The sequence below is a fragment of the Eucalyptus grandis genome, chromosome 6 (genome assembly GCF_016545825.1).
Source record: "Eucalyptus grandis isolate ANBG69807.140 chromosome 6, ASM1654582v1, whole genome shotgun sequence".
Classification (NCBI taxonomy): domain Eukaryota; kingdom Viridiplantae; phylum Streptophyta; class Magnoliopsida; order Myrtales; family Myrtaceae; genus Eucalyptus; species Eucalyptus grandis.
In genome coordinates, this window is record NC_052617.1 from 3046579 (window position 1) to 3073194 (window position 26616).

Genomic DNA, 26616 nt, shown 5'->3' on the forward strand with positions numbered 1-26616 from the left:
GCGAGTGCCCGAACCGCAGCCGTGGATGACGACCCTTGTGTTGTTTCTCCCATCTCTCTTTCGCTCCTGGTGACACCGTGCTCATGCCATTGGCGTTCACAGCCTCTTCCCTCCCGTCGCCCGACACCAGCAACGAAGAGAGAAGGAGCAAGATCAGAATTTTGTGCAAAACCTCCATCACCCAATGACCCGCTTTTCTTCCTCTTGCACGAGAAGGATAAAATACCAGACATAAAAAGGAGCAGCAAGAACGAAGAACGGGCTCTCTTTGCTTATGCGGATGATGGGTCCAGCTCATAACAGAGCATCACCCCCATCACAGAGCAGAGCAAAGCAGAGAGAGCAGAGAGAGAGAGCAGAGTAGAGAGCAGAGAAAGCTATATGGCTCTTTTTGTGTGGCAATGTGAAGCGAGAATTAGAAGGAAGAAGCAGGATAAAGCCGAAGCAGTGTCGCACAATGAGTATTTGCCCTGCAAACAAGGGACACGACCAACGAGGACTCGCTTTTTGTTTCTGCCTTTTATTTTATATTGATTCTTTACGCTTCACGAGACCTTTCCTTTCATGATTCTCACTTTCTTTCTTGGAAAACATGCTTTCTTGCATTCATCAGTCCCCTGAAATGAGGGTCACTCTCTGCCTCTTCCAAGCTTAAGTCCAAGTCATGAGCATTTTAGGATTGCATGTTTGGCTCCCGCGCGTTTTCCCTCCTTTGTTGGGTAGCGTTTGTCGGCCTTGGCAGGCGGTCAAATCTTTCCTCTGAAAAGGCCCTCTTTTTTTTTCTCAGGGTAAGGAAAATTCATCGGCCTGTGCCAGGAGCAAGATGGTGCAAAACCCTTTCAAGTACAATAATTCACCAGTTTTCAAATTTGGCTCTGTTTTGCTTTAAAGCGAAAACGAGACCGTTCGTCGGGTCAAATCTAGTATGTTGGAGGGAGAACAAAACTTCAGAGAATCTTTTCAGCATAAAATACGCGGATCGTTCTCCTTTTTGGTTGATGAACTTTTCAGCTTGTTATTTCGAGAAGGTTTTCTAGGGTGCACCCGAAATGTCCAGTGCTGCTTGTGGTTTCTAAATTCTGGCCTTTGCAAATCGATATTCATGGCTTTTTTCAATGGCTATTTTGGGAACTGAATCTTCATGTAACATTAGTGACATGAAATAAAGAGTACAGTCCACAATTATCGTCCACCTCTCCTCTCGATCCATGAAAACATCAAGTAAATCCTTCATGTATATACTCCTTCGTGGTCTTATGAAGTCAACTAGAAGAAACAATCAAATCTCTGTCAGGTCTTACGACTCATGATCTAGCCGGCAATGCCGCTTTTCACTCTTCTGCCCAAGGTGATGAATCCAGTATCGATTCATGAACCAGAAGAGTAATTCATATCCCCGAGACTAACCCTTGATGCCCACCAGAAATCATCAAACCTGCCCAAAAAGCTAATTACCAAGTACTCGCTTCCATGCACCATCTTCCTTGTGCCCTTTTGAGTCATCGGGGAGAAAAATCTGATTCTTAAGCTAGTTGCCATCAAGCCTTTTATCAGTGGACCAAGTTGCAGTCCTTAAGTAACTTTCTACAAGAGAAAATTAATTATAAAGAGAAAACGCCACTTTTCCCTCCTGCACTACACTCCTCTGTATTAGTAATGGCTATTTGACAGAGCAATGTTCTAGCCAATCGAGCTTTTGTCCTTAAAAAGTACATGAGAATTCACTATTTTCCTCATGGTACGGTGAAAAAAATAATTGAGCACGGATTACCAGATCAGAATCATTATAATGACAAAGCCAAAATTTGATCACTGTCAATCTATGTACAGTGGGAAGTCAATGTCTGGTAATCAGAAACAAAGATCAACTAGTCTCCAATGCTCATCTCAGTCGTAGAACCAATTTAAATTGCCCATGTTGGTATCCAGGATATCAACTTTGCCTTCGGATCGCAGCAACGCTGAACACAGTAACGAGCTCTTTTTCAGCATCACATGTTCTGCTTTATGTGCATTCTCCACCAAGCTAATCTGCCACTTTAGAGAGCCCAGTCAGCATTTGAAAGCTAATGGAAAATCCTCCAATCCTGAGAATCGTGCAACTCTCTATTCATTTGCTGAAAAATGTGATTTGATTTCATCACCAATGGCAATCCAACTCATCATTCTCCAATATCTTCAAAGTAAGTTGCGGGTATCTCCGGGGGAGAGGCCATGCTTGCGACGCATTTGAACTGCATTCCAGGTGGGAAAAAAGGAAGGTTCACTCCAAATCAGCACTCATTTCATCTCTAAGTCAGTGTTTATAAATCATTGGAAACTAGAATTACCTTATGTTGCCTGTATTTTTCTCTCACGGCAGGCAAAGATCCACCCCTTCTACTTAGATACAAGTCATGTAGGATTTGCACACAATCCTTCAAATCTTTGGGACAATACCCTGAGTATTGTTGCAGCGCTAAGCTCTGTAGGGCGAATGTAATCGTAAGTATATAATCTAAAGACATCACAACCAAGAAAAGCATATTAATGTCCCACTTGTATCAAGGTCAAATTCTTACCCAGGGATGGCTCTTTGGTCGGATCATAAATCTGGCAAGGAATATCACAGAAGCAGCTACCAGAGAAGGCAAGAACTTCACGCAACTATAGTCGAGCAAGCTCAGCTCGGCAAGGTAGTACCCTAGGAACTCTAGTTGCAGATGATTATTTGCCTGTAGATAGCAGCACAAGCAAGAAAGGACTAAAGTTAGACAACACAAGACAACAACACATATCAATGCATAAAGAGCTGGTCGCGTGAAAATGCAATAGCGGACTGTACTTACTTTAAGGCCCTCTTGAGCAATTCGATTGAACCTTCTGCATATCAATCATCAAAGGCAGGGTGACTATTAGCTATATGCATTGAAAAGAAAAAGTCCAAGCAAAGCAGTGAAATCCCAAGTATTCTCACCTCAAAAATGACTTAATCGTAGGATTGCCCATCTCAAACATCAGCGACTTGAGTATATCAGACTCCATCTTAACGACCTACATATTAATGAAGAGCTAGTCAGACACATTAGACACTTAGCCAGCTATGCAGATTCAGGAAAAGGGAAGATGGGGTAATTCAAATAACATGATAAGAACATTACCTCTTCCTTAGTGTAAGTGTTGTCGGTTATATAACAGAAGTCTTCCACATGAGGAGGGCTGATCTCTTCATACTTTCTACTTGCGACAAAAGGAGGAAAAACCCATTTAAGGAATAGTCAGCACCCGTTCACGCAACAAACGGGAAACTCCCAACAGACGTGAATCACCATAAAAAAGGAGTCGAGAATCCTTACGAGGCGATAAGCATTGCGGAAACGCCCAGCAACTGAAGCTTCTGCCGGTTGAGGATACTGAGGGACAGGAACCTGTCAATGTAGGAGATGGAGAGGTAGACCGTATCGGAGAGGAGCTTGTACTCTTCGGCGACCTCAATCAACCAATCGACCAGTATCCCTCTCATGTTCGCCGTCACGTCCTTCTGGACCTTCTCGAGGTAATCCGGCAGAGGCCTTCTGTGAGGCTCCATCTGGAAGACAAACGACATCATCCCATCGCTCGAATTAGCGCCCCCTCCAAATCGATCGATCGAGCATCCGCATTGATCTCAACGAACACTCCCGCATCGCCGCCGAAGGCGAACAAGCAAAACCCATCTGACAAAACGAAGCGAAAAAGACCACTGACCTCCATTTTGTGCAGGTACTCGTAGATGTCGGCCACGTAAGCCCGACACATCTGGGGATCGTCGGACGCGGGCTCGACGTCGATATTGGGATCCCCATCCTCGGGCTCCAACGAGGCCGCGCCCTCCGCCGCCGCCGCGGGCTTCTTGACCTTCCCTCGACCCGCCTTGGGCGGCTGCCTGGCGGTGGTCTTGAGCGGCTTCGCGTTCGGCTCGCCCCGCGCCTCGACGAGGACGTTCGAGAGGTTGGGGAGCTCCCCGAGGACGACGCGCTTCTTGGTGGCCGGGGCCTGGTCCCCGCCGCCGCCGCCCGCCGCCGACGACGCGGCCCTCTTCTTGGCCGCCCGGGTGATGCGCGAGCTCCGCCCCTGGTCCGCCATTATCAGCAGCGATGACCAATGCGCGCGCACTCCCCCGCCTCCTCACGAGTGCTCCGCCTTAGCGAATGGAGAGAGGGGAGGGAAGAGAGGAGAGGAGGGAGTGGCGGGGGGGGAATGAGGGAAGCGGGGGGAGTTTTGTAGAGAAGGGAAATTTTCAGGAGGAGCGCCATGTTTGAAAGCCATTTTCTTGGCGCTTCGCTGGTCTTTATTTTTTTGGCCCTTTTTGCGTGCGTGGGTTGGGGGTTTTCGAAACTGGAATCTGAAATCCTTCGGATTCGAGGTTTGGGTTTATTTTTGGGTGGGAAAGGGGGAGGGAGGGTGGTCTGGTGGGGGGTTTTCGAATTTTGAAACGTGTTTGGGGAATTCCGGATCTGGGCGCACGGGAGGGAGGGGGATTAAACCCGGAAATTCGAGTTTTCGGGTGAATTTGGGCGCGCGATGATTTCCCCGACCGGGGGGAGGGCGAGGTTCGTTCCTTTAACTTTAATATTTTAAAAAGATGGGAAGTTTAGATAACCGGGAGGCCAGCTGGCGATTTCAGAGGCGGGTCTGTAAATTGGGATTGGATCTGATAGGGAGGGTGAATTTCTTTTGGGATCGATTTTAGCGGTTTTTGGTCATGCCACGATTTGGCGAGTTAATCGCGGGCGGCGGAAAATTACGATCCTTAGACCCTTGTGTAAAGGACCATGACCTAGCCGTAAATTATTTCTTGGATTTGTATCATAAAAAACCTTAAATTATTTTTATGACTATTAAGAATTTTTAATTTATATACTTGTGATAAATTTACAACAAGATAATTTTTTAATCACTAAAAACCCTAAATCTGATAAATTTATAAGAAATTTACCATCTTTTAATTTTCATTAAATTTGCTTACTATCACAAAAAAAAAAAAATCATAAAAAACGAGTAGTAAAAATCTAATCTAATACGACCACAAATTATCATGTGTCATTCAATTAAGTAATTTGTCGGTAAAATGGAAACTAACGAGTGATAAATCCGTCATGTGTTAGTTTGAAATTTTTAGTAGTTAAAAATTAATTTATGATAAATTTATCTCAAATTTGAAAATTTTCATGATATACCCTTGTCTTTTTTCCGAAGAAGCGTGATTGAGCTTGATTATAGGCCGGAATTTCTTTGATTTATCTTGCGCAGATTCTCTAAAGTTGCCATGTGGGTAATCTCTCGATAGTTGCACGACCAACTTTCAAAGGGCTTGATTATACTTTCTTCTTATATAAAATAAAAAAAAATATATATATATATATAATTTAAGATGTAAAGACATTTAATGCACGGTTGGTTTGGTAGTGAGTTATTACTTTTCCATTTCAAAAATTTCAAAAAAAAAAAAAATGAATCTATGTTGATAAGAAAGGTAAGTACTATCCGATTCACGCATTTAATTTAGCCATAACAAAATGAATATCACATTTCTTCCATGATCTTATTATTTTTTATTTTTTAAAAATCCTTATCCTAAAAGTTGGAGATGATAACATTTAATCCTAATTTTTTGTCATGTCATATTCAATTATGTGTCTGAAATTTTTTCCATTCAATTTATTCATGAACTTGTAAAATCTTGCTAAATATGGTCCTTGTGTTATAAAAGTTAGCTTAAGCAAACAATTTTCGCCATTAAGTTATTGTTAATTAGACCCTGCTAACACCAAACGTGTTTGTTTAAGATGATGGGATGGATTAACAAATAGATGCCTTTTTATCTTGCATCCCTCTTTGAGACCCGATGTGGATCCCACCAAGAGATGTACTCTCATTTCCCTATACCACGCCCCAGTAACTTGGGGGAAGGCGTCGCGGGGATTAGAGCTGCTCGCCTGTATCCCTTAAAGAGGTTGTGGCTGGGATGGGCAATGGAGCCGATATCTTTTTTTAGGTTCGAATCCCCGCTTCTACCCAGACTTTCCTGGTGGTCATAGCCATTTAACGTCTTGCTAAGAACCTAATGTACTAGATGTTGCATCTAAATTCATCTCGGCAGATTTGACAAAAGAGTTACTGGGAAAATGGACCGAAAACTTTGTTCTCCTGTTCAAGCTCGACACAAAGCGATCAATTTCCAGCCCAACAAAATTTTTGCATATCGAATTCAGATTGAGTAAAAAGAAAGGTGTGCTAGCTCCTAAAAACAAAATGTGATTGAACATGAGTTATTTTTCGATCTAAACGACAAGGAAAATTAAAGTGCTTGGAACTACACAAAGAAGACTAGAAACTAATGGAAAATTAAAGAAATCATGATTGAAATAAAAAAGAACGAAAGAACAGCTCAACATTAAAGAAAATTAAAGGACAGGTAGATGAAGGAAAATTACCAATCCAAAATCAATTGCATTTTTTGTCAATTAAGTTATAAACATTTCAATTATGTCAATTTAGTCTTGAACATTTTGATAATTTTGTACTTCCTACCAATTTTGACTAGAAAATGCTAACTTTGCAGTTTAATTAGCACTAACCATCTTATGTGATCTATCGGGCATTAATGTGAAATATTTTTGAAACTTTTTCTAAATTTTTGCCTTTTTCTATTTTTTTCTTTCCTCTACGCCGATGGGCAACCACCAACGATGCTTGAAGAGGGCCAAGCAAGAGGGCCAACTTCGAGGACCATAACCATAGGCAAGGGTCGCTCACTTGTGAGGGAAGGCCTCACCTAAGTGAGGTGATCCTCGCCCTACCTAGGCGAGGTTGACCTCAACAACTACGAGCGAGGGTTGGCCTCACCTAGGTAGGCCAAGGTTGTCCCTAGTTAGATTGGGTGAGGGTCCTTGCCCAGCTCTCTTTGGGCAACATTGGTGACTGGTCATTTCCTAAGACCAGCCTCGGCAAAACGGAAATAATAAAATATAAAATGAAAAAAATAATAATTAGAAAATAAAATAAAATAATTGTCTACATTAGTGTTGATATGCCGCATAGGTTGGCTAGCATTAATTAGACCACCAAGTCAACAAATTTTGGTTAAAGTTGATTGGAAAAACTACATTGGCAAATTGTAAAAAGTCTTAAGATTGAATTGGTATAAGTGTAATAAATGTATATTATTTTGTAATTTTTCCAACAAATTGAAAAGAAATCGATACGCAAACACTTGAAGTAAATTTTTCATTGGAATTGAAATAACTTTAAAGTTACGGCGTTATGACTCTCAAATGGAACATTAAAACAAACGCAAAACTATTATTCCCATTGAACACGACGAACAAAAAAGTTAACCCTAAAACTAAATGAAAGACATTGCTTTGATAGTGAAAATACATTAAAAGAAAAGTTTGGCGGAGCTTTAGCGCAGCTTGAGTCTTAAACTTATTGTATAGCCAACAATTTAGTCTTAAACTTTTTTAATTTGATCAATATAGATCCAAATCTATTCGACATTTTTTTTTATATAGTTCATCCGAATAATTTTGATCGATCTTTTTTCCCTTGTCTTTCTTCTTTATCTGCTGCCCTCTCACTAGCCACAAGTGAGGGCACTGCAGCCCTCACCAAATTTGTGCAATGGCCACAATTTCCGGCATAAAATTTATGAAAAATTGCAAAAATTGTCAACTTCAACACTAACTGTGCCACATAAAAATGACCAGCATTAACTAGATTGTCAAGTTAATGATTTTTGGCCAAAATTCACTGAACAAACTACATTGGAAAATTTTCAAAATGTTTAAGATTATACTAGCAAAATTAGAAAATTTAGAATTGAATTGGGGATTGTATGAAACTTTTTGTACAATTCTTCCTACATTATAACCCTTCTTCTTGATAGGATAATTGTTCAAAAAGTCATAAACCTATTATACGGTGGCTTAATCAATCCTAAATTTTCAACTGTACCAATTTAGTCCCTAAATATTTTGAAAACTTGCTAATTCAATCATAAACCTTTTAATAATTTATCAATTTAGTTATTCCGGTTAATTTTACTTGAAAACAACTAATGTGGAGATTTTTTTAAAAATTTTTATCTTTCCTTTTCCTTTGAGTGGCCAAAGATGAGGGTTGGTGAGCGGGAATCTCACCCTCCCTATGTGAGCCTTGTCATCGTTGGGGGAGGCAGCCTCACCCAAAGCTGGCAAGGCCACTAGAGAGATTGACCTTGCTAGCTTGGTGAGGGTGAGCCTCGCCAAGCGACAATGAGGTCGAGCCTAGCTAGTGGCTAGTTGCTGACCATCGACCAAAGAAAGAAGAAAATGAAAAAAAGAAAACAAAGAAAAGAAAATATTCAGAAAAATATAAAAATATAAAAATTTCACATTAGCACTCGATGTGCCATGTAGGGTAGTTGGCATTGACTAGATTGCCACATTAGTGATTTCAAGCCAAAATTGCCAAAATGACTAAATTGGCAAATTGTCTACAAAAGTTTATGATTAAATTGACAAATCATCAAAAATTTTAAGACCATAGGACCGAATTAGAAGGTTGTCAAGAGTTTCAGGACTAAATTAGTACAATTGGAAGATTTAGAATTGTGGCCTTTGTAAATAGATTTAGGATTTTTTGGACAACTTTTCCACTTCTTGACCTAGGCCTTATCTAAAATTCAATCCTCCTACATTTGAGTAGTAAATTTACACTTCAAACACTCACGCATCCCGTAGTCTTCATATTGACATATGGGCTGCATTTGGTGGTCCTAAGTTGACTATTATCCTATCCGGTGTTTGGTGACGTTCTATAGACCGAATATATCAATAAAAAATGCTAGATAAGAAATTCACTGTTGAGAGTGGGATAAACACTGATTAATATATAATTTTAAAAATTAACTTAACAATTTCCACATATCAAGAAAATCCCACCTTAGGCCAAACTCACTGTGCTTTGCATTTCTAATCAGTAGCACCCCACCACCACTACGGCAGTTGTCCATTCTAATAGCCCCTTACTTTAGCATCCTTAGTATCGTCGCTAATGCCCTTGCTCATGGCTCGACTGGAAGGCTAGGGCTTACCACCTCATTCGTGGCTCCCTCTCTTTCTCAATCAATATTCCAGCTTTTCCTCCACCATCAAATCATCACTCAATTTCTCCCTCTACTTCACTTATGATTACTCTTTTTTGGCCTCCATAGTTCCCACTTTGAACTCGGCATTTATCAAGTACTTGATGAAACGCCAGAAATAGGTCCTCCTCACGTTTCAAAATTTTGCTTAATGGAAGATGTCATGTTTGTTGAAAGTCATTAAGCTCCCAAGGTCGATTTCCCAAAGACTGCTTGGTGACGACAATGGTCAAGAGGGTTTGAGTCCTCACATACACGATAAGCCCATTGAAGATGGGTTTTCAAAGAGTTTTAAAAAAAGGATTTAAAAATATTTTCAATCTTCTCTTAGGTTGTAGATTTTTAAAAATATCAAATCTTATCTTAGATTGCACTAAATATTTGATTGGATATTTCTATAATCTGAAGGATAATTAAAGGATTTCAAATCCCCCTTTAACCTATTTTATCCCAATTCAAATCTAGATGACCAAATGCAGGAGTAGTGTGTAAAAGCACACTCCTAGTTCTCTTATCAATGCTCTCAAGGTTTGTGGAATCTTTGTATCAACACATCCCGTATGAGAGTTCAACTAGCGTATAAAGGCATCATTTTGATATCTCTTACACGAAATTGATGACATCATCACGGGCCCAGGATATAGCATTGGTAAACTAATAAACTTTCAACACATCCGGGCCTTGGTGAGGGAATCTGCCCGATTTACATGAATTTCTGATCTCGTGCGACGACAGCCGGTGTTGATGACGTCAATTGATCAGACAAACAAGGCTCGATCTGAACTTGCTCATGGTTTTGGATGGCCGAACCAAGGTCCACTTCCTGAAGAATTGAAGTGTTGTTACATACTACCAACTTCAGCTTGTGCTCAAAAAGGATTATTGGGTTTTGTCCGTGATCAAAGAGCTTAAAGAGTTTAGTTGCAGTTTGCTTTAGCCCCAACACACAATTTAGCATAGAGTTATCCAACAACTTCACAATTTTTTGAGTTTGTAAATTGAATTATGGCAGAATATTCTCACAATGGTCGATTAAGGCAAGAGCCAATGACCCGAGGCCTTCTTTGGTTCATCATAAAGTTGATTACACAATATAAACGATAACCCTATTACACGGTATTCTCGCATTTGGATTAAACTTTATATGTGAAAACTGAAAACATGAAAGTCCTACTACTAAGATTTTCATTTCTCGATCGAGTATTCCAATCTAAGGTGAACCAACCTAGACTTTACTTTTATCTTAGCCGTCTTCTTCCTTAAAGAAGCTTTCTCTTAGGATAAAGTCAAAGTTGAAAGAACAATAATTCAAAGTAAGTCAATCTTTTGCGATACCTGTTGGACAAAATCCATCGGTCCAGGAAGAGTAAGCCGCATCTACAAGTTGTCCGAACTCAGCATGATCAGTGCTGCTGTGATGTTCTATGGCATTTGTGGGGCGAATATCATGATCAAGATTTTCAATTTGCTCATGAAGTGCTGCAACTGGTGGTAACACTCCCAATCCTGGTTCCCATTGATCTCTGTAGGTGAGAGTGAACTCAGAATCCGTTCCTTATGTAGCGATACGCATATAATGTGGTTTTATATAAAACATATCATCTGCATGTAAAGTTTTTCTTTCCCCCACAAGATGTTTCTGATCGTGACATATATCCCTTTTCCCATCGAATGACTACGTACGTGCATATGCATTTACATAGATCATTGCTTGTAGAAAGAGAATAATATAGTAATAACTCACTAACTGTTCAAAAACTAAGTTTTGGAGGCATCGTACCTCAAGGGAAGCAGTACATTTGAGCCCAAGGCATCCAGGACCTGCATCCGAGGGTCTTCTTGGAGAAGCATATCTGACATGATAAAATTTCTTGCAGCAAAACCATTTTCCACACCAGCTGCTAGACGTAAATGTACCTTCTAACATTAGCAAAAGAGAATGCCATCACTCCATGAAACATTCATTTTGGCAGCTTTCTAGACATTTTTCGATTTTCAAAAGTCGTGCCTAATGAGCTGAGATGTTGTCGTTTGAAATTCTTCTGAACATGATACGGGAAATAGTGACCATTTTAGTCTAGATGATAAAGTAAATATTTGTATAATCTGGTATCATATTAACGAAAGTGCTGGACACCTGTGATAGCGTACTAATAGTTGCGAACTGCAGGTTTAATTTCACAATTAAATCGTTACACACCTATTGAGTGGATTGGGATTTCTGGGAATAGTATACTGGCATGCATTACAGAATATATATACATATACCTGGGAACTTGTGGGATCGTATTTTTCCTCCAAAATTTGCTGTGGCATAAGAATATTGCATAGAGCATCAGGTGAACTCATACAAAAGTAGACTTGTGGTACGAAATCATTGTTAAAAGTACAAAACATTTTACCTTCCGAATCTGGACGTGTCGCAAGGCTTCCTCAAGGATCTGCTCCTGGTACTCGGCCTCCCTCGCAGTGGTGATTTCTGAAGGATTACCTTCATATATTCTACATGGGTAGTCATTAATCAAACCCAAGTTAACATTGCCAAAATATGGATTGTGACTAATTAATTCAATTGCCTTCTCAAGTCAACCGTTCAAATTGGATCAAGAAACTGGATCAATATTCGATCATGCCTGAGTTGTTTCTCCAGCTCCTCCAGCTGGTACATGCATTTCTGGAGCTCCTGTTGTACACCCTGCAACATTCACATGTACACGCCGAAGCTATTAGAAATGTAGAGAAGCTTTAGCTTAGAAGCTCTTCGTTCATTTTCTTAAAAGAGAATCTTGTTCTAGTCATGAAATACCTTGAGTTGAGAATCGCTACTCACAGGGCTGCTTCACAGGAAAGCAATCACAAGTCAGAACCACAATACCCTTAACAGTGATGAACTGTTTCTGAAGAAACATCACAGTCGGCATCAGAAGCAAGACATTCAATTTTTGGACCATGAGCCACTCGTACTGAAAAGTTCAATTGTCGAAATGGCAAATCAGAAAGATGAGCCGCACAACCCTTGTGGGCATTCTCGATATGCGATTTTGTCCCAGCAAGCTTTATAAGCAAAGAATAAGACGAAAATTCATATCAAACAACAGGATTTTACTGCACAATACCGGGAGTACCTGGCCACTTGATGGGTTGCCTTGGCTTCGTCCTTCAGTTTACAAATAATTCTTCGTAGAAACTGCAAAAGGAACTTCAAAATTAATCTTCAGCAACAAGACCAACTTCCTATATTTTTCCGTGACTACAATTTCTGGGGGAGAGCTTACCTCTTGATTACGAAGCCTTCTTCAGCGGCGGGAAGCAAATGCCGAACAAGACACTACGTGAGTGTCAACCTCTTCCGATGATTACTGACATAGGAATTACCAAAGGAAAAAAAAGATCTACTTACCTTCCTCGCTCATGATCAGGAAGTTCTACATACCGTTCCAAAACCTCTTCAATGCTTCATCGGGAGAAAAAGTACAACACCAATCAGTGGCTGGTTGTCGATAATTTTTCGCATATTAAACATTTCGAAAGAGAGAACTGTAATTAAGAAGATAAAGAGCGGCGTTGCTTAGTTGTCTTAATCAAGCAGACCTTTTGTCCCCAGAGAAGAAACTGAGTCTCCCTGAAGAAGAGAACATGACGAGGGCTACATCAACATCACAAAGAACAGACAGCTCGTAAGCTTTCTTGATCAGCCCGTTCCTTCTTTTCGAGAAGGTCACTTGTCTGTTTGTTGTGTTCTCTATTCTCTTGATCTGAAGCTTCACTCTCCCCATCACTCTCTCTCTCTCTCTCTCTCTCTCTCTCTCTCTCCCCCTCCCCCACCCCGATGATCGTGTTTTGTATTTTCTTTCATCAATTTAAAGAACATAGGATGGTTCAGTCATTTGCATGTATGAGACACCGCATATGTATTTCAGATCCTGAAATAAATTGCAACGGCTTTGAACGGAAGAAAGAAAGTCGAGAAGTTTAGGGCTGAGAGGAAAAAAGTGCAAGAACGGTGATGACCAGTATACGACGTGTACTGTCAGTATCAGGCTGCGTGCAGAACATGACGAAAGGGAAATAAAGAGAGAAAGAGAGAGAGCGGTGCTCGGTGGACTCGCGATCTTTAATAAAAGACCAAGGTAAATAATTCACGGAATTCTACTGTGGCAAATAATAATAACAATATACATCAGAGGATTCTACTGTTCCGTATCCGAAAGCCTACCAACACTTTTAAAAATACAACCTAATTCTAATAGGTTGCAAATTTACATCTTTATCCTACCGTACCAACTTCTATTTACATAATTCCGAATTTACTAAATCCCAAATGAAATCACCAACCTAGAGGATTCACCAACTTTTGCTATATTGAATTACTCAAGAGTTTTGGATTACGAATTTTAAATTAAGCTAATTACCAATTTTAATCATTATTTTTAATTAGCCAACTTTTCTACTGATCTACCAAAGTTTGTTTGCCTTACTTAGCAACCCTTTACAGGCACTAGCATTTTTAAGAGATAACCAACCTAAATTATTAGGGCAAGTACCATCAAAAACCCAAAATTATGCTCACCATGACTTGAATAGCCCCAACTTTTATTGTATTACTAAAAGCCTTAAACTTGGCCATTGTGACACAAATGCTTCTGAATTTCTTTTGTTGTCACGAAAAACCAAACTTATATGTATGTGACATATATACCCTTCATTACAATTTCATCAAGGATATATTTGTCACACTAGTAAAAATTTGGGATTTTTTATGATACAAAAATTTTTGGGATATTTGTGTCACAATAGATAAGTTTGGGATTTTTAATGACATAAAAAAGAAAGTACATGATATATGTGTAACTGTGGACATAGTTTGAGATTTTTGGTGGTATTAACCCAAAGTATTGAATAAGAATCGACAATCACTTTGATTAAAATTGATAGTTTTATAATATGGTTGGTAATGGTAGGTAAGCGTGGCGGATTAAAATTGATAAATAAATGTTAATAAGTACTCAGATGAGAATCAGTAAACCAAAACTAGCTAAAAACTTAATGGAGAAAAGTTTTGTCACATAAATAAAGGTAGGTGAATTCATATAAGAGTCGATAAATAAGCAATTTTGTGAGAGAGACAAATAAAATCTAAGAAAATATGAAAAAAAATTGATTTTAGAAAACAATCGTTATTAAATAACTATGTGTTATGCTCCCATAAGGTGAGCTAGGCCTGGATCCTCGACATCAAAAAAAAAAAAAAAACTCAATTGAAAGTTGGAATCCTTAGTTATTTTATTAAAAAAAGAAGTTGGTAAGTACTTAGATGAAGATTGATAAATCAGTATAGGAGTAGGTAAATTTAAGGCATTGGTAAAAAGGAAAAGTTAATAAGAGATAAGAAAATTGATAATTTGTAAACAATCAAAAAAGGAATTAAATTTTATATAAGTATTAATAAATTACCTAGAGGTTATCGGGAAATCATGCGGTCAGTAATATTTTTTACCAACAATTTAGACATTCATCAACTCTTTCCGATATCTATCAACATGGAATTATTCTTTTTTAGGAAATAATAGAAACGTCCCTCCTAACTTATCCCCTTAAATGATAGGCACATAAATATGTTAATTTCAAAATCTAGGATGCAATAGCCTTTTTTAATAGTTTCTGCTACCATATTGAATATGAAAGAACCTTCCCACACACCACGCAAATTGTTGCTACTAAACTCATGTCATACTTACACAAGATTGTTGAATCATTCACATATGCGCGTGCACGCGCAGACGCACATACACAAGTACACACATAGAAGAGTGGTATTGTTCCGTTGAATAAAGACAACCTAGCTCTCGTCGAGGCACATGACACTAACCTAGCAAAAGGCAAAGGCCTCGCGACCCTTACTGTGATGGCAACAAGGGTTTCATGACCGTCTAGGGGTTGCATGGGACAGCAATCGCACCCCTCTGTCTCCCTCCTACTTTCAAGTTGGAACTTCATTATCAGCTCCTCTTAATAACTCCTCAGCCGGTCAGATTGGCTTAGGGCCTACTCATCCTTACCACACATATCCTAAAGGGCGATTCTACTTTGATATCATTTATAACAAGTAGGTTTGGTCTGTCCGGCTTGAAACCTCCCAAAAGGAGTATCGAAAATGATAGCCATTTGGATGACATCCTAAATTTTCTTCGTTGACATCTTAGAACTTTCAGAAATACACGTTGCTTTGTACTTTCCTACCAGAAAGACTCTTTCTTTTACATCTTGGGTTGGGAGGTAGGAATAAATCGGTATCCAGGCTTGCTTGTAAGATTTTTCTTTTTTCAAGCAAAAAAGAAGAGTTTTTATGTAGCACATGCACGCACGGTATCAAAAGTTGATCATACAAGTTGATGTTTTTGATACATAGGTGTATTACCAATCAAACATGTTCACGGATAAGGAAAAGTGCATTGTAAGTCACAAATGATTGAATGCAATTAAATCCTAAAATTTTCAATCGGTTCAATTAAATCTTAAGATTTTCTCAAAAAGTACAATTAAGTCTTTTCAATGATAAGTGCCTAAAGTCACACACATGTCACTAAAAAAAAAAATGCTTAGGTCGCATTCTTAAACAACAATTTTCAATATAAGTTTTAGTATTTAATTGAATCAATTGAAATTTTAGGACTTAGATTATACTTTATAGAAAATAAGTCGGACTTGATCGAATAAATTTAAAGGTTCAGAATTGATTGCATTTCGTACATGAGGTTTGGAAGTTGGTGCAATTTTCAATTGTGTGCGTGTCAAGAGTATATCGATGGAGGCTACACGTGTACCTAATACAAATTGCGAGAAAAAGAAAATCCTCCTTTTTCTGAACTTAGCATTAATTAGTTTTGTGTGTTTTATTCATTTCCGAGGAAGATTTTCCTATGAAAACCCACTTTTTTCCCGGAAAAGAAACCTAGATCCAGTTTTTCCACGGAATGACATTGTTGGTCAGTCCACATGCGACAACAAATGATGTTTTTTGGGGAATCTCTTCCGGGACAAAAAGATTACCAAATTCAATGTGTTTGTCGAAAAGCGGCAGAGAAGAAGAAGAAGAAGACGTGATGATCATTTACGTATGCGGAATTTGAGGGGAGCGGGGTTGGACGCGAGCTCGACGAAGAAGATACCCTCTCCAGGCCTCCACTGGCCACCTCGTCAACGTGTCCACTCTTCCTCAGTTTCTACCGTCCACCACTCGTGTCGTGGGCATGTCGATCCCATCGATACGACAGCGATGGCAAAGGGACGTGGTTGGTCGAGCCAGAAATCATCAGTTCGTCTTAGCTGTGCTTGTCTCGGGCATCGGAGGAGGATTCTGTCCATGCCCCGAGCCCATCTGTAGTCGGGTAAAAGTTTTGTAAAAATATCGGGCCTCCATCGTCGGGATGTCGCCATTCTTTTAAGGGTTGATCTTGCTCGTCTTCATCGGTGCGAGGGGAAAATCTAAAGAGATGACAACATACATGTCATTGGAGTATTAGTAGGTCCGTGGCATAATCGCATGTGAAAATTCATATAATTGATCATGTGTGTAAATTCATATGATTAAGGTATTAATGATGTTGATGGGCTGAGATTCGTTTTCAATATCCTTTTACCTATTTGCTAGGCTACATACTTGGACGGTACCATGAGTTTGCTACACTTATGCTCGTGATGAAATCCCAGATTATTGAGTAGTTGGTGAATCTACCCTCTCGTTTTATATGCGATTGGTGGACCTCATCCATTTAAGTTATAAAAAATGACTAAAGTTGGAAAAATGTTGCACAAATTCCTGAGCACCCACGGAGCAAGCAGAGCTAATGAAACAAAATTATCGACCCCATATGCAAATTATTCTTCGAATATTCAGGACCCACATTCTGGGCTACCAGCCAATTCAAATAGGGTTTTTAACTGTTGTCTTCGTATCTTCCCCCTAACTAGAATTTGCGGTCCAGTCACGTATCAATTTGCTCGGCCCAAGACGATGGATGAAGATACCTAGGGCGCACGAGTTTGTCGAAGAAAGCTCAAAAGGCCTCGTCCTCTTTAAGAAAAAGTTGGGGTTAGCATCGCATGAAATTACTTTTCTTTGCTGCCCCAGACATCGTTGTCTTAATGACAAGTCAAGACCACGGACAGCAATGGCGAACGGAGACCCAAATACGAGGCGTATGTTGTCGAACGCGAAAGCTAGGAACTTCACCTTTGACGGGGATTCTCGATCGGCTTTGAAAAGGAGCTGGAAAAAGAAGACAAAAAGCTCCAGCACCTTTCCATCCACGCATGGATTTCGACTTGGATGACATAACCAAACTTTAATTAGACTTCGAATTAGCATAGGAGCCGGACATTGACATCCTTACACTATTATATTAAATAACCGTTCGGATCACACCTTATTCAATTTCGCTTATTTTGTGAAGTCTCATTTCCTTATGGTGCCTATGTGAAACTCGTTGCCAAAGAAGATTTCACGAACTAATGGATGCAAAATGAGCATTTTGCTATTGAAATCAGAGCTTTTTAACCCAATAGTCAATTATATCAAGCTATAGTAGTGACCACTAATATTATTGCTAGACAACCAAAAGTAATCGCACCGAGCACTTACCACATGGATAGCTGGCCAAGCCGTACAAGGTTTCCTTCGAAGTGGAATGGAAGTATCTTTATCTCAGACCTGCATCGTAGTGCATTTCGGTCCCGTAAAACGTTCGTTCATCTCTAACCTTGCGTGGATCCGCACCGTAATGGGATTGTGATGATGTTGCTCATCCTTGTCAGCAATAACTTTATCACAATCCGATATTTCATAGTAGATGTCGACACTCTTACGGTGATGTGAAAAAATTGCTGACACTACCGCTCTCGTTCTTTTACCGATAAAAAGAACCGCACGCCCCTTTAAGAAAGAAACCCTGAAAAACAGCTATCGACATCATGAAAGTAAATCATTCGTCGGTATGATTCCAACATGGGCATCCCAAGATTCGCAACTAGAACAATTCCCTCAGCTTGAAAAGGAAAATCGTGGGAGGTAGCTTATGAGTTAAGTAACTGGTACCTAACATTCAGAAAACTACCCATTTTAATGACCCGCCAAATACCAAGAACAACGGTTAGTTGAACTCGTAGACAAAAGGAACGCACCACAAAGATTCAGTGCCACCGTCAAATCTACTAGTCTTTGCTTCCTCTCGAACTGCCCTCATTCAGTAGACCAGTAGCTTTCCCTTCCCTTCTCCTCTTCCCTGCCTCTCTTCTTCCTCCCTCCCTCCCTCCCTCTGTTCTCAACCGGAGAACACGCCATGTACCGACCCGTCTCCCATCTTCCGGGCAACGCCCTCTATTCCTCGCCGGCGCAGCGGTGGCAGGAGGCCTGGGCTCGGTTGCTAGCTCCTTTGACTCTTTGGCTATGTGGCATGTAAATTTTAGATTTTTCCACGGCAATGCGAACCTCTCGGGCGAAGCCTTCGATTGAACCGGGATTCTCCTCCTTGTTTTTTTGCAGTTTCGGTGAGCCTGAGGTACGGGTACTATGGGGACTCTCGCATGGTGATCGGCCCGAGCTCGTCGCGGCTGATCACGGCGAGCTCATTGTTCGTGGACCGGGTCGAGGTGCGGGACGAAGCTAGGAAAGGGGTCAGCGTCTATGGCTTCTCCGAGAAGCCCCAGTTGAGCTACGAGACAAACTGGACGGCGTCGAATTATCTGATCGTGGGCTCTTACAATCGCAAGGTAAAATCGAGAATTCGTCAGATTCTGTTGTTGCAGCTTTATTTCCATGGTGATTACAGGTCGGAAACGATGGTGTTGACTTGAACCTGTGTGATTTAGATGGGTTCCTATGCTGCGGTGCAGGGATTCAACCTGTGGTTAAACAGAGGTTCGAAAATCCGAATGCGATGGGAAGCTCAGACGAGCCACTTAAATCAACTGCAAGTCGCTTTGATTAAAGGTAAGTCGTCACTTGCATTAGGAATGTAATAGGTAGGAGAAATAGCCCTGTAATCTGGGATTGTTTTCTCAGGCTAGTTAATCTCGATTCTTGCAGGGGAGCTTAAGTACGAAACGTTGCAGCCAAGTTTTTCGAGTTCCCCTGATGAGGCAGCGCTCAAAGAACCAATTAACTGTAAGACTTTATAGCAACAGTTTTCATGTTATGACACCAAGTTTTCTTTTTTTAATCCCAACAGAAGTACTAGGTCTTGCCCTGAACTCTTCTGTTCATCTTCAGAAGTAGGACTCTTTAGCCGTACAGAGAATAGTTTTACCAGGTTCTTCGTACCCATTAGCAGCAATATTGCATCATACCTTGTTATAGATCTAGGTTAACCTTGATCTGGATTCTGGACCAAAAGATCTTCCATACTGAAAGGATTTCAGGGAGGTCATGATGGAGCTGGTCAATGTAATACTAATTTTCTTGTGGCTTTCATGAGACATTGTCTGTGGAAGTCGATATTTGGCAGAGCAATTGCTTGAGTGATACGCAGTTTGAGATGTACGGTATTGTTGATTGGATCGAATTTTTTTCATTTCAGTTAAAGAAGCCGAGTACTATATTGAAGAAGATGACAAATACTATGTAAAAGTTGTAAACGCCAATTCTAGGAGCATCATCATGTCGATGAGCATGAACGTTTCATCAAAGATATATGACACAACAAAGGCAAAGATTATGTGCTCGACATTACAGGGGTCCTGTCAGCTGAAGCTCCTGTTCCCTAATACTCAGTACGTGGTGGTAACCACACCAAGCAATGTAATTTCTTACCCCCTAAGTTGCTTTGTGAACACGATGGAACCTCCGAAGTTTTAACTTCTGGTGGTCACAATAACTTCAGGGCGACCTCGGCGATTGGTACATCGAGCTCTCTTTCGTGGCTCGTGTCATAACTTACATTGCAATTCTAGGTAAGGAAATCGAGAAATCTCCCTTGAGAATATGCCTTTCTGTTCATAACTAGTGATTGAGATTCAGCCTAACAAGTTCTAGATCTGCAGGATTCATTGTGATTGTCATTTTTCTAATACTGAAGTACCTTGGAGTTTGTGATGGTGAGAATGAGGACCATGTAGACGACACCCCCACGTTTTCTGTTCAGGAAGTGACGGAGACTGCTCCTATGATGCCGGAGAAATCAAGTAGGCCCACGTATGGAACCAATGAGGAGGAGGATGATGATGGGGGATCATCTAGTAGCTCTTCAGAGGATTTATATGATGCGAAATTATGCGTGATCTGTTATGACGACCAAAGGAATTGCTTCTTCGTCCCTTGTGGACACCGTACTACTTGTTATGACTGTGCTCAAAGGTATTCATTCGATGATCATGTACTGTGTAATATGTGTGTTACGAGTATGAATCATTCACATAAGAACTTTCTTTTGCAGGATCATGGAGGGGGAGAGCAAAGTATGTCCAATTTGCCGGAGGCTTATCCGTAAAGTGAGGAGATTGTTTAGCCCATAAATAGAAATTTGACTGTGTACATCGCGTGCTCATCTATAAGAAGAAGAAATTTTACAGTCTGGTGAGAGAGAGGGTCATCTGTTTTTGTATCCTGAGTCCTCTGTCTGGCTTCTTAATTTTCTAATCCAACTCTTCATTGCCATTCGACTTGCTGGATCAAGTTGGCAGGAATTTTGTGAGGATTAAAACTGAACTGTTGTTACTAGGATGAATTGTGATTCGTTCAGAAATAGAATTCAATCGGGAAAGGATAGTCGCAATTGTATACTTGAAAAGTGTCTCATGTCATTCTGTATCTATTTGGGTCGGTGTGAAGTTCAGAATTTGTTTGGTGATGGCCGCAAGCATCCCGCCACACTCGTTAAATCCAGTTTGAAAATCTGAGTTTTCGAACTTGCTTTTGACAATTACTACACGTCCAAAGTGGCAGAAAGTTGATCTCCATGAAAGTTGTGCTAACTGTGGAAGAGTTTGTTGAAATGCGCGGGATTCTACATTATCCTACAATCGCCGTTTCACAGTAGAGGACTCATTCCATCAAGACAAATCCAATGTCTCGTAGATATAAAAGTACATGAGCAGGTCTCTCGCATCGAAAGATACACAAAAGGTCTAGCCACCATTTTGATTCGCAGTTTCGAGATTCCTGCATTACCAGCTTCCAACGCAACTGATGCGCTTAGGTTCAAATAGGAGAACTACCCAAGAAGCGAGGCATTTAAGGAACGAATTGTTTGAATTGTTAAAGCTATGATGTAGATATGCGTATACGTCAAAAAGCGAAATGACAAACAGGGCAGGCAAACAGAGTATCAAGAGAAAGCTACAAACTACAAGAATGGAATGGCGTAACACTAAATCTGCTGTTTCTGCTTCTTCATCAGAACAACTGGAAGAGGACATACAAACTAAGACACTTCAACCAGACCAAGCAGAATCTATTTCCAAAGCAAGGTTCTCTCTAAAATATTCTCGGATTATCCAAAACTTAAATAAGTATTCTGAAAATGACCTCGAACGAATCAAACTCTTTCAACTAGGTGTCTATATCTTGGGCTGCAATAAGCCAGACATCATCTTGCGTTTCATTGACTTTGTCCAATTTAGAGGGGAAAAAAGAAAAGAAAAAAGAATATGGATAGCTCCTTTGCTTTTCCCGATATGATCATAAGCACCATAAGGTTGTCAATGGTGATTATCAGGAAAGGCTAGATCCCAGATCTCTGAAAACAGCCAGGTCAAGCCATGGAAATAAGAGCTTTGTTCTTCTATTTTCTCATCTTCATCATCCCGTACTTCCTCACAAAGCAGCTCCTCCGACGATACAAAAATCTACCACCAAGCCCTTCCTATTGCCTCCCCGTCATAGGCCACCTACACCTCTTCAAGAAACCCATCCACCAGGCCTTCGCTGACCTTGCCGACCGCTACGGCCCGGTCTTGTTCATGCGATTCGGGTCCCGACCCGTCGTCCTCGTCTCCTCACCCTCGGATGCGGAAGAGTGCTTCACCAGGAATGACCTCGTCTTTGCCAACCGCCCCCGGCTACTGGCGGGGAAACACCTCGGCTACAACTACACCACCCTCATGTGGGCCTCCTATGGTGACCACTGGCGCAACCTGAGACGCATCGCTTCGGCGGAGTTATTGTCCTCCCATCGCCTGCACATGTTCTACAGCATCCGCGTCGAGGAGGTCAGATCATTGGTCGGTCGCCTTGTCCGAGCATCAGAGAGCAAAGAGTTTGGTACCGGGGATATGAAAATGATGTTCTTCGAGCTGACACTGAATGTCATGATGAGGATGATCACTGGGAAACGATACTATGGAGAGAAATCGGAGGAATTCGAGGAGGCCGTGAGGTTCAAGGAGATCATAAGAGAGACCTTCCAGCTAAGCGGGGCCACGGATATGGCCGATTTCGTGCCGGTTTTGAAGTGGCTCGGTGTGAGCCGGACTGAGAAGAAGCTGGTCATATTGCAGGAAAAGAGGGACAGATTCATGCAGAATCTGATTGAAGAACACAGGACAACGAGGAGGCTTTCGATGAGCGAAGCCACGAGCAAAACGATGATTGATGTTCTACTGTCGCGCCAAGAAGCAGAAACGGAGTACTACACTGACGGAGTAATCAGAGGAATGATTCAGGTAAGCCCGCCCTTCTGGTTCTCTCTTGTTTTACTTGTCATTACCTTTGATATCTTATGCCCTAGGGAAGCGTTAGATAGATTGCGACTCTTGTTTTGTATGCTCTGGCTTGATTGGCACCCATAAGCAACTTGAAGAACATCGACTGTGGTCATTCTGTCGAAGGTCTGTTGTAGGAATTGAAGGACCTTCTTCTTTGTACCTTAAGGCTCTTGCGAGGGTTCTCCCATCCGGTCGGCACGCCTGTTGTTGTCATTAAGTGCAAGCTTGAATCTCAATCTACTTTGCTCAACATGTCAGTTTTCCAGGCTTTGAATTTCAAGTAGTGTCAGAAATCTCGATACGACACTTCAACGAAGTGATGATGATCTGGGACGTAAATTCAGGTCATGCTAACAGCAGGGACCGATACCAGCGCCAGCACGATGGAATGGGCTCTGTCTCTTCTCTTGAACAATCCCGAGGCCTTGGCCAAAGCCCAAGCCGAGATTGACGCTCGCACGGGACAGAACAGGCTGATCGAGGAATCGGACCTCGCCGAGCTCCCTTATCTGCAAGCTGTCGTCACCGAGACGCTTAGAATGTACCCGCCCGCTCCACTGATTCCGCCCCACGAATCATCTGAAGAGTGCACGGTCGGCGGCTTCCGGGTCCCGCGCGGCACGATGCTGTTGGTCAACATATGGGCCTTCCAGAACGATCCGAAGCTATGGGCCGAGCCCAGGAAGTTCATGCCCGAGAGGTTCCAAGGCCTTGGAATGGAAGGTAATCTAGGGCTCGCGATGTCTCCATTCGGGGCGGGTAGGAGGGGATGTCCCGGCGAGGCGCTCGCGATGCGGATGGTGGGTTTGGCGCTCGGGACGTTAATTCAGTGCTTCGACTGGAAAAGGGTGGGAGAAGAAATGGTCGACATGAGCGGAGGGACAGGCCTCATCATGCCCAAAGCTCAACCGCTGATCGCGAAGTACCGACCACGTAAAACCATCTCACGCCTGATTTCTCAGTGTCGTGACTAGCGAATGTGGATTCTACTAAACGTTTGTTCATTGAAAATGTTGTTGCCTATGTTAAAAAATGTGCATTTCAAACTTAATTGGGTTAGTATGTGTTTTGCAGTACGAACACAATTGAATAAATGTATAATCTCAATAGGTTGATCCAAGTCTCTGAATTACTTGCCACCATTAATCGGCCATTCAAGCTGAAAATCCTCATACATACATACATACATACATACATACATACATACATACATACATACATACATATACAAATATATATGTGTGTGTGTGTATAGGCTTAATAAAGAGTCCAAGCACTTTTTATTTGACTTTAGAAATTGGTCGAGGAAAGAATGACATCATCGAAGTGAACTGTTAGCGGCAACACAAAACTTGTTTTATATTTGTCATTTCACTTTTTGATTTGAGCAGCGAAGTTTGCACCATAAAGCCAACAATTTCATTATTGTAAGTTTGACTCAGTTAGTGATAATTTCCATCGTCATCTATCTTAGTCTCACGAGAAGTTCAAGCCACTGTCCTCTGGTACATCTGGATATACAGAAATTTCGTTCATCTTTAAACGCCAAGCCCCATATCCGAGGAACCTAATAGAATAAGTCATTGCCATGCCCAGAAACTTAAGGAAATGGAGGTAAAAAACGATGAATTCAGACTGAGAGACCAGAAGCTGGATTCCGCAAAGCAATGAGCTTTGAGAATCATGCTTCTATCGCAACTCTTAGGGGGCGCTGTTGATGGTTTGGCACAATCTAATCCAGTTTCCTCCACCGCACAAGCAAAAGCTCTTGCTCTTGTTAAAACCCTAGGTTGCGTTTGGCAGTCTGGATAAATTATCCTATCTTACGCTTAGTGCATGCTTAAAACACGATAAAGTCGGATATAATGAGAATATACATAATAAAATTATCTTGAAGGATGTGGAATAAAGATAGATAAGATTTCTACATCCATAATAAGAAAGTTATTTTCTTCAAATGACAATATTCTTAAATAGACAAAATTAAAATTATATTTCAATATAAATAATATCCGAATTCTAATATAAGAAATTCACAATAACAACAAATAACAGTTTAGTTATTTTATTTTGTTTTAATTTTTATTTATATATTGAATTAAATTATATTTCATAAGATAAATTCATTATATAAATATAAATATATATTTTAGGTATTTTACTATTTTAGGTATCTTAGTATAGTTTACTATTTAATAAAATTTTATTAGAGAATGATGGAAAGGGAAGAAAGAAATAAAAAAGAAATTAATCTAAAAAGAGAGGAAAATAAAATAAAATAAGCAAATAAAAATAAAGTACGCAAGAGTGTCGCGGAAGATTTTTATCATTTTTGCTTATAATTTTTTTGTTCATTTGTATTAATATACCATTTATACTAAATAATATACATGATATGATGTGAATATATTCGACTTTATTATTGCAATCACTAAATAATTGATAGAATATAGCAAAATCTCTAGATTTCATATCCTATTCTATCCAGTCTTATTATGATCGGAAATTCGGACAACTAAACGTAGCCCATAAGTTCACTTTTGAAAAACATGAATGCTTAGTTCTTGAGTTAGATAGTTTAGTTTTGGTGAGTGCAGTCCACAGAACAAGCTTTGCAGGAAAAGCATGCGGTTATCACCATTGAATGTTGTGTTCAATTTTCAAATTTTAACCTAGTCCATTGCTGTGGAGAGGGCAATAGAGTTGCAAACTAAATAGCTAAGATCAAAAGAAATGCTCTTACCAAATTGGTTAGCCCATCCCCATTTCAGGTCTAGTCTCAATATGCTCCGAACTTTTTTTTTGTCAAAAAAAAAAATCCTCTAAAATTGAATCCCAAATCTACCCTGCTTTTTTTTTTTGTTAATCCACGTGACATCTTCATCTCACTCAATCAGCATTTTCTGTCAACATCTAGATGGAAATACAAAATTTTTCCTGAAATTGCAATATGAGATTAATCTAAAGACTAAGCACATATCACAATATAAAGGACCAAGAAACACTACGATATTATAGAGACCATTTTCGAAATTATTCCTTAAATATATAAGCATTCCCATTTCTTAGCTCATGATAGATAAGGGTAAAAGTACATTTTTGATCCTCGGATTTGCACATTTCCTTTGTCAATCAATCCCTTGAACTTTAATTTATCATCAACTCCACAAACCTACATAGATTCTAAGGAAAATTTCAAATAAGGGTTTGAAGTGGTTATAATTATTTCAAATAAGGGGCCAAGGGCATAACCTCACTAACGGCTAAACATTCAAAGCGATCAATGGCATTTTCGTCCAAAAACAATTTTAACCTAAATTTTAGTTAAATTAAATTAAAAATTTAAAAGATAGAAGTTTTTGGAAAAAAAGAAAGCAAAAATACAAGGAGGGCTCCGATAGAGTGGTGGCATTGGTTGAGGCAGGGGCAGGGCCCTTACCTCTAGCTGGGGAGGGTTGTCGGCCCTCGCCGAGACATCGGCCATCGTCACTACCCCATCGACAATGGGGCATCGACCACAGGTAAAGGGCCCATGCAATTCTTTATTTTATGACTTTATCCATTGTTATCTTTTGATCTTGTTTTTCTTATGGAAAGAAAAAAAGAAAAAGGAAAAAAAAAGGAAAAAATTTAAAATTAAAAGATGAAAATGCCCTTGATAGCTATTGAACTCAGTCCTGTGGCCACTTTAGACTATTAATTAACTCAAAATTTTATTTAAGAAAATGAAGGTATTTTGAGTCCTTATTTGATAATTTTCATAACTTTTA

At 40.3% G+C, this 26616-nt stretch overlaps 4 protein-coding genes across 6 annotated transcripts; 2 read left to right on the top strand and 2 right to left on the bottom strand.

Annotated features, from left to right (window-relative positions):
• Nucleotides 1–1517: 1517 nt before the first annotated feature.
• On the bottom strand, nucleotides 1518–4301 carry LOC104447839 (putative cyclin-A3-1). The gene is made up of 8 exons (XM_010061570.3): nucleotides 3727–4301; nucleotides 3336–3568; nucleotides 3141–3216; nucleotides 2957–3033; nucleotides 2829–2862; nucleotides 2562–2714; nucleotides 2331–2465; nucleotides 1518–2234 (listed from the first exon to the last, which is right to left on the bottom strand). The coding sequence occupies exons 1-8, from the start codon at nucleotides 4102–4104 to the stop codon at nucleotides 2163–2165; spliced, it is 1158 nt and encodes a 385-aa protein (XP_010059872.1). The 5' UTR covers nucleotides 4105–4301; the 3' UTR covers nucleotides 1518–2162.
• A 6165-nt stretch (nucleotides 4302–10466) lies between these two features.
• Nucleotides 10467–12924, bottom strand: LOC104451122 (agamous-like MADS-box protein AGL104). The gene is made up of 8 exons (XM_010065860.2): nucleotides 12740–12924; nucleotides 12549–12602; nucleotides 11955–11982; nucleotides 11782–11843; nucleotides 11551–11650; nucleotides 11417–11455; nucleotides 10929–11068; nucleotides 10467–10671 (listed from the first exon to the last, which is right to left on the bottom strand). The coding sequence occupies exons 1-8, from the start codon at nucleotides 12922–12924 to the stop codon at nucleotides 10467–10469; spliced, it is 813 nt and encodes a 270-aa protein (XP_010064162.2).
• A 5446-nt stretch (nucleotides 12925–18370) lies between these two features.
• On the top strand, nucleotides 18371–20931 carry LOC104447838 (E3 ubiquitin-protein ligase APD2). Of its 3 annotated transcripts, none has more exons than XM_010061567.3 (8): nucleotides 18371–18598; nucleotides 18690–18916; nucleotides 19016–19136; nucleotides 19233–19310; nucleotides 19723–19943; nucleotides 20026–20095; nucleotides 20186–20498; nucleotides 20578–20931. In XM_010061567.3, the coding sequence occupies exons 1-8, from the start codon at nucleotides 18487–18489 to the stop codon at nucleotides 20654–20656; spliced, it is 1221 nt and encodes a 406-aa protein (XP_010059869.1). In that variant the 5' UTR covers nucleotides 18371–18486; the 3' UTR covers nucleotides 20657–20931. The 3 variants fall into 3 exon arrangements, with proteins under 3 accessions (XP_010059869.1, XP_010059870.1, XP_010059871.1); XM_010061568.3 differs by having other exon boundaries at nucleotides 19040–19136; XM_010061569.3 differs by having other exon boundaries at nucleotides 18461–18602.
• A 723-nt stretch (nucleotides 20932–21654) lies between these two features.
• On the top strand, nucleotides 21655–23918 carry LOC104447837 (cytochrome P450 81Q32). The gene is made up of 2 exons (XM_010061566.3): nucleotides 21655–22804; nucleotides 23191–23918. Exons 1-2 carry the CDS (start codon nucleotides 21902–21904, stop codon nucleotides 23818–23820), a joined length of 1533 nt encoding a protein of 510 aa, XP_010059868.1. The 5' UTR covers nucleotides 21655–21901; the 3' UTR covers nucleotides 23821–23918.
• The last annotated feature ends 2698 nt before the right edge of the window (nucleotides 23919–26616 follow it).

Bases quoted from the DNA above. Each gene is read 5' to 3' on its own strand.
- LOC104451122 (XM_010065860.2), bottom strand. From the start codon at position 12,924: ATGGGGAGAGTGAAGCTTCAGATCAAGAGAATAGAGAACACAACAAAC. The intron at 11,456-11,550 runs GTAAAATGTTTT...CTTATGCCACAG, and splicing joins GACACGTCCAGATTCGGAAG to CAAATTTTGGAGGAAAAATA. The intron at 10,672-10,928 runs GTACGATGCCTC...TCTCACCTACAG, and splicing joins AATGTACTGCTTCCCTTGAG to AGATCAATGGGAACCAGGAT.
- LOC104447837 (XM_010061566.3), top strand. From the start codon at position 21,902: ATGGAAATAAGAGCTTTGTTCTTCTATTTTCTCATCTTCATCATCCCG. The intron at 22,805-23,190 runs GTAAGCCCGCCC...ACGTAAATTCAG, and splicing joins TAATCAGAGGAATGATTCAG to GTCATGCTAACAGCAGGGAC.
- LOC104447838 (XM_010061567.3), top strand. From the start codon at position 18,487: ATGTACCGACCCGTCTCCCATCTTCCGGGCAACGCCCTCTATTCCTCG. The intron at 18,917-19,015 runs GTAAAATCGAGA...TGTGTGATTTAG, and splicing joins TGGGCTCTTACAATCGCAAG to ATGGGTTCCTATGCTGCGGT. The intron at 19,944-20,025 runs GTAATTTCTTAC...CAATAACTTCAG, and splicing joins TGGTAACCACACCAAGCAAT to GGCGACCTCGGCGATTGGTA.
- LOC104447839 (XM_010061570.3), bottom strand. From the start codon at position 4,104: ATGGCGGACCAGGGGCGGAGCTCGCGCATCACCCGGGCGGCCAAGAAG. The intron at 3,217-3,335 runs GTAAGGATTCTC...TGTCGCAAGTAG, and splicing joins TCCGCAATGCTTATCGCCTC to AAAGTATGAAGAGATCAGCC. The intron at 2,235-2,330 runs GTAATTCTAGTT...CCTGGAATGCAG, and splicing joins AAAAATACAGGCAACATAAG to TTCAAATGCGTCGCAAGCAT.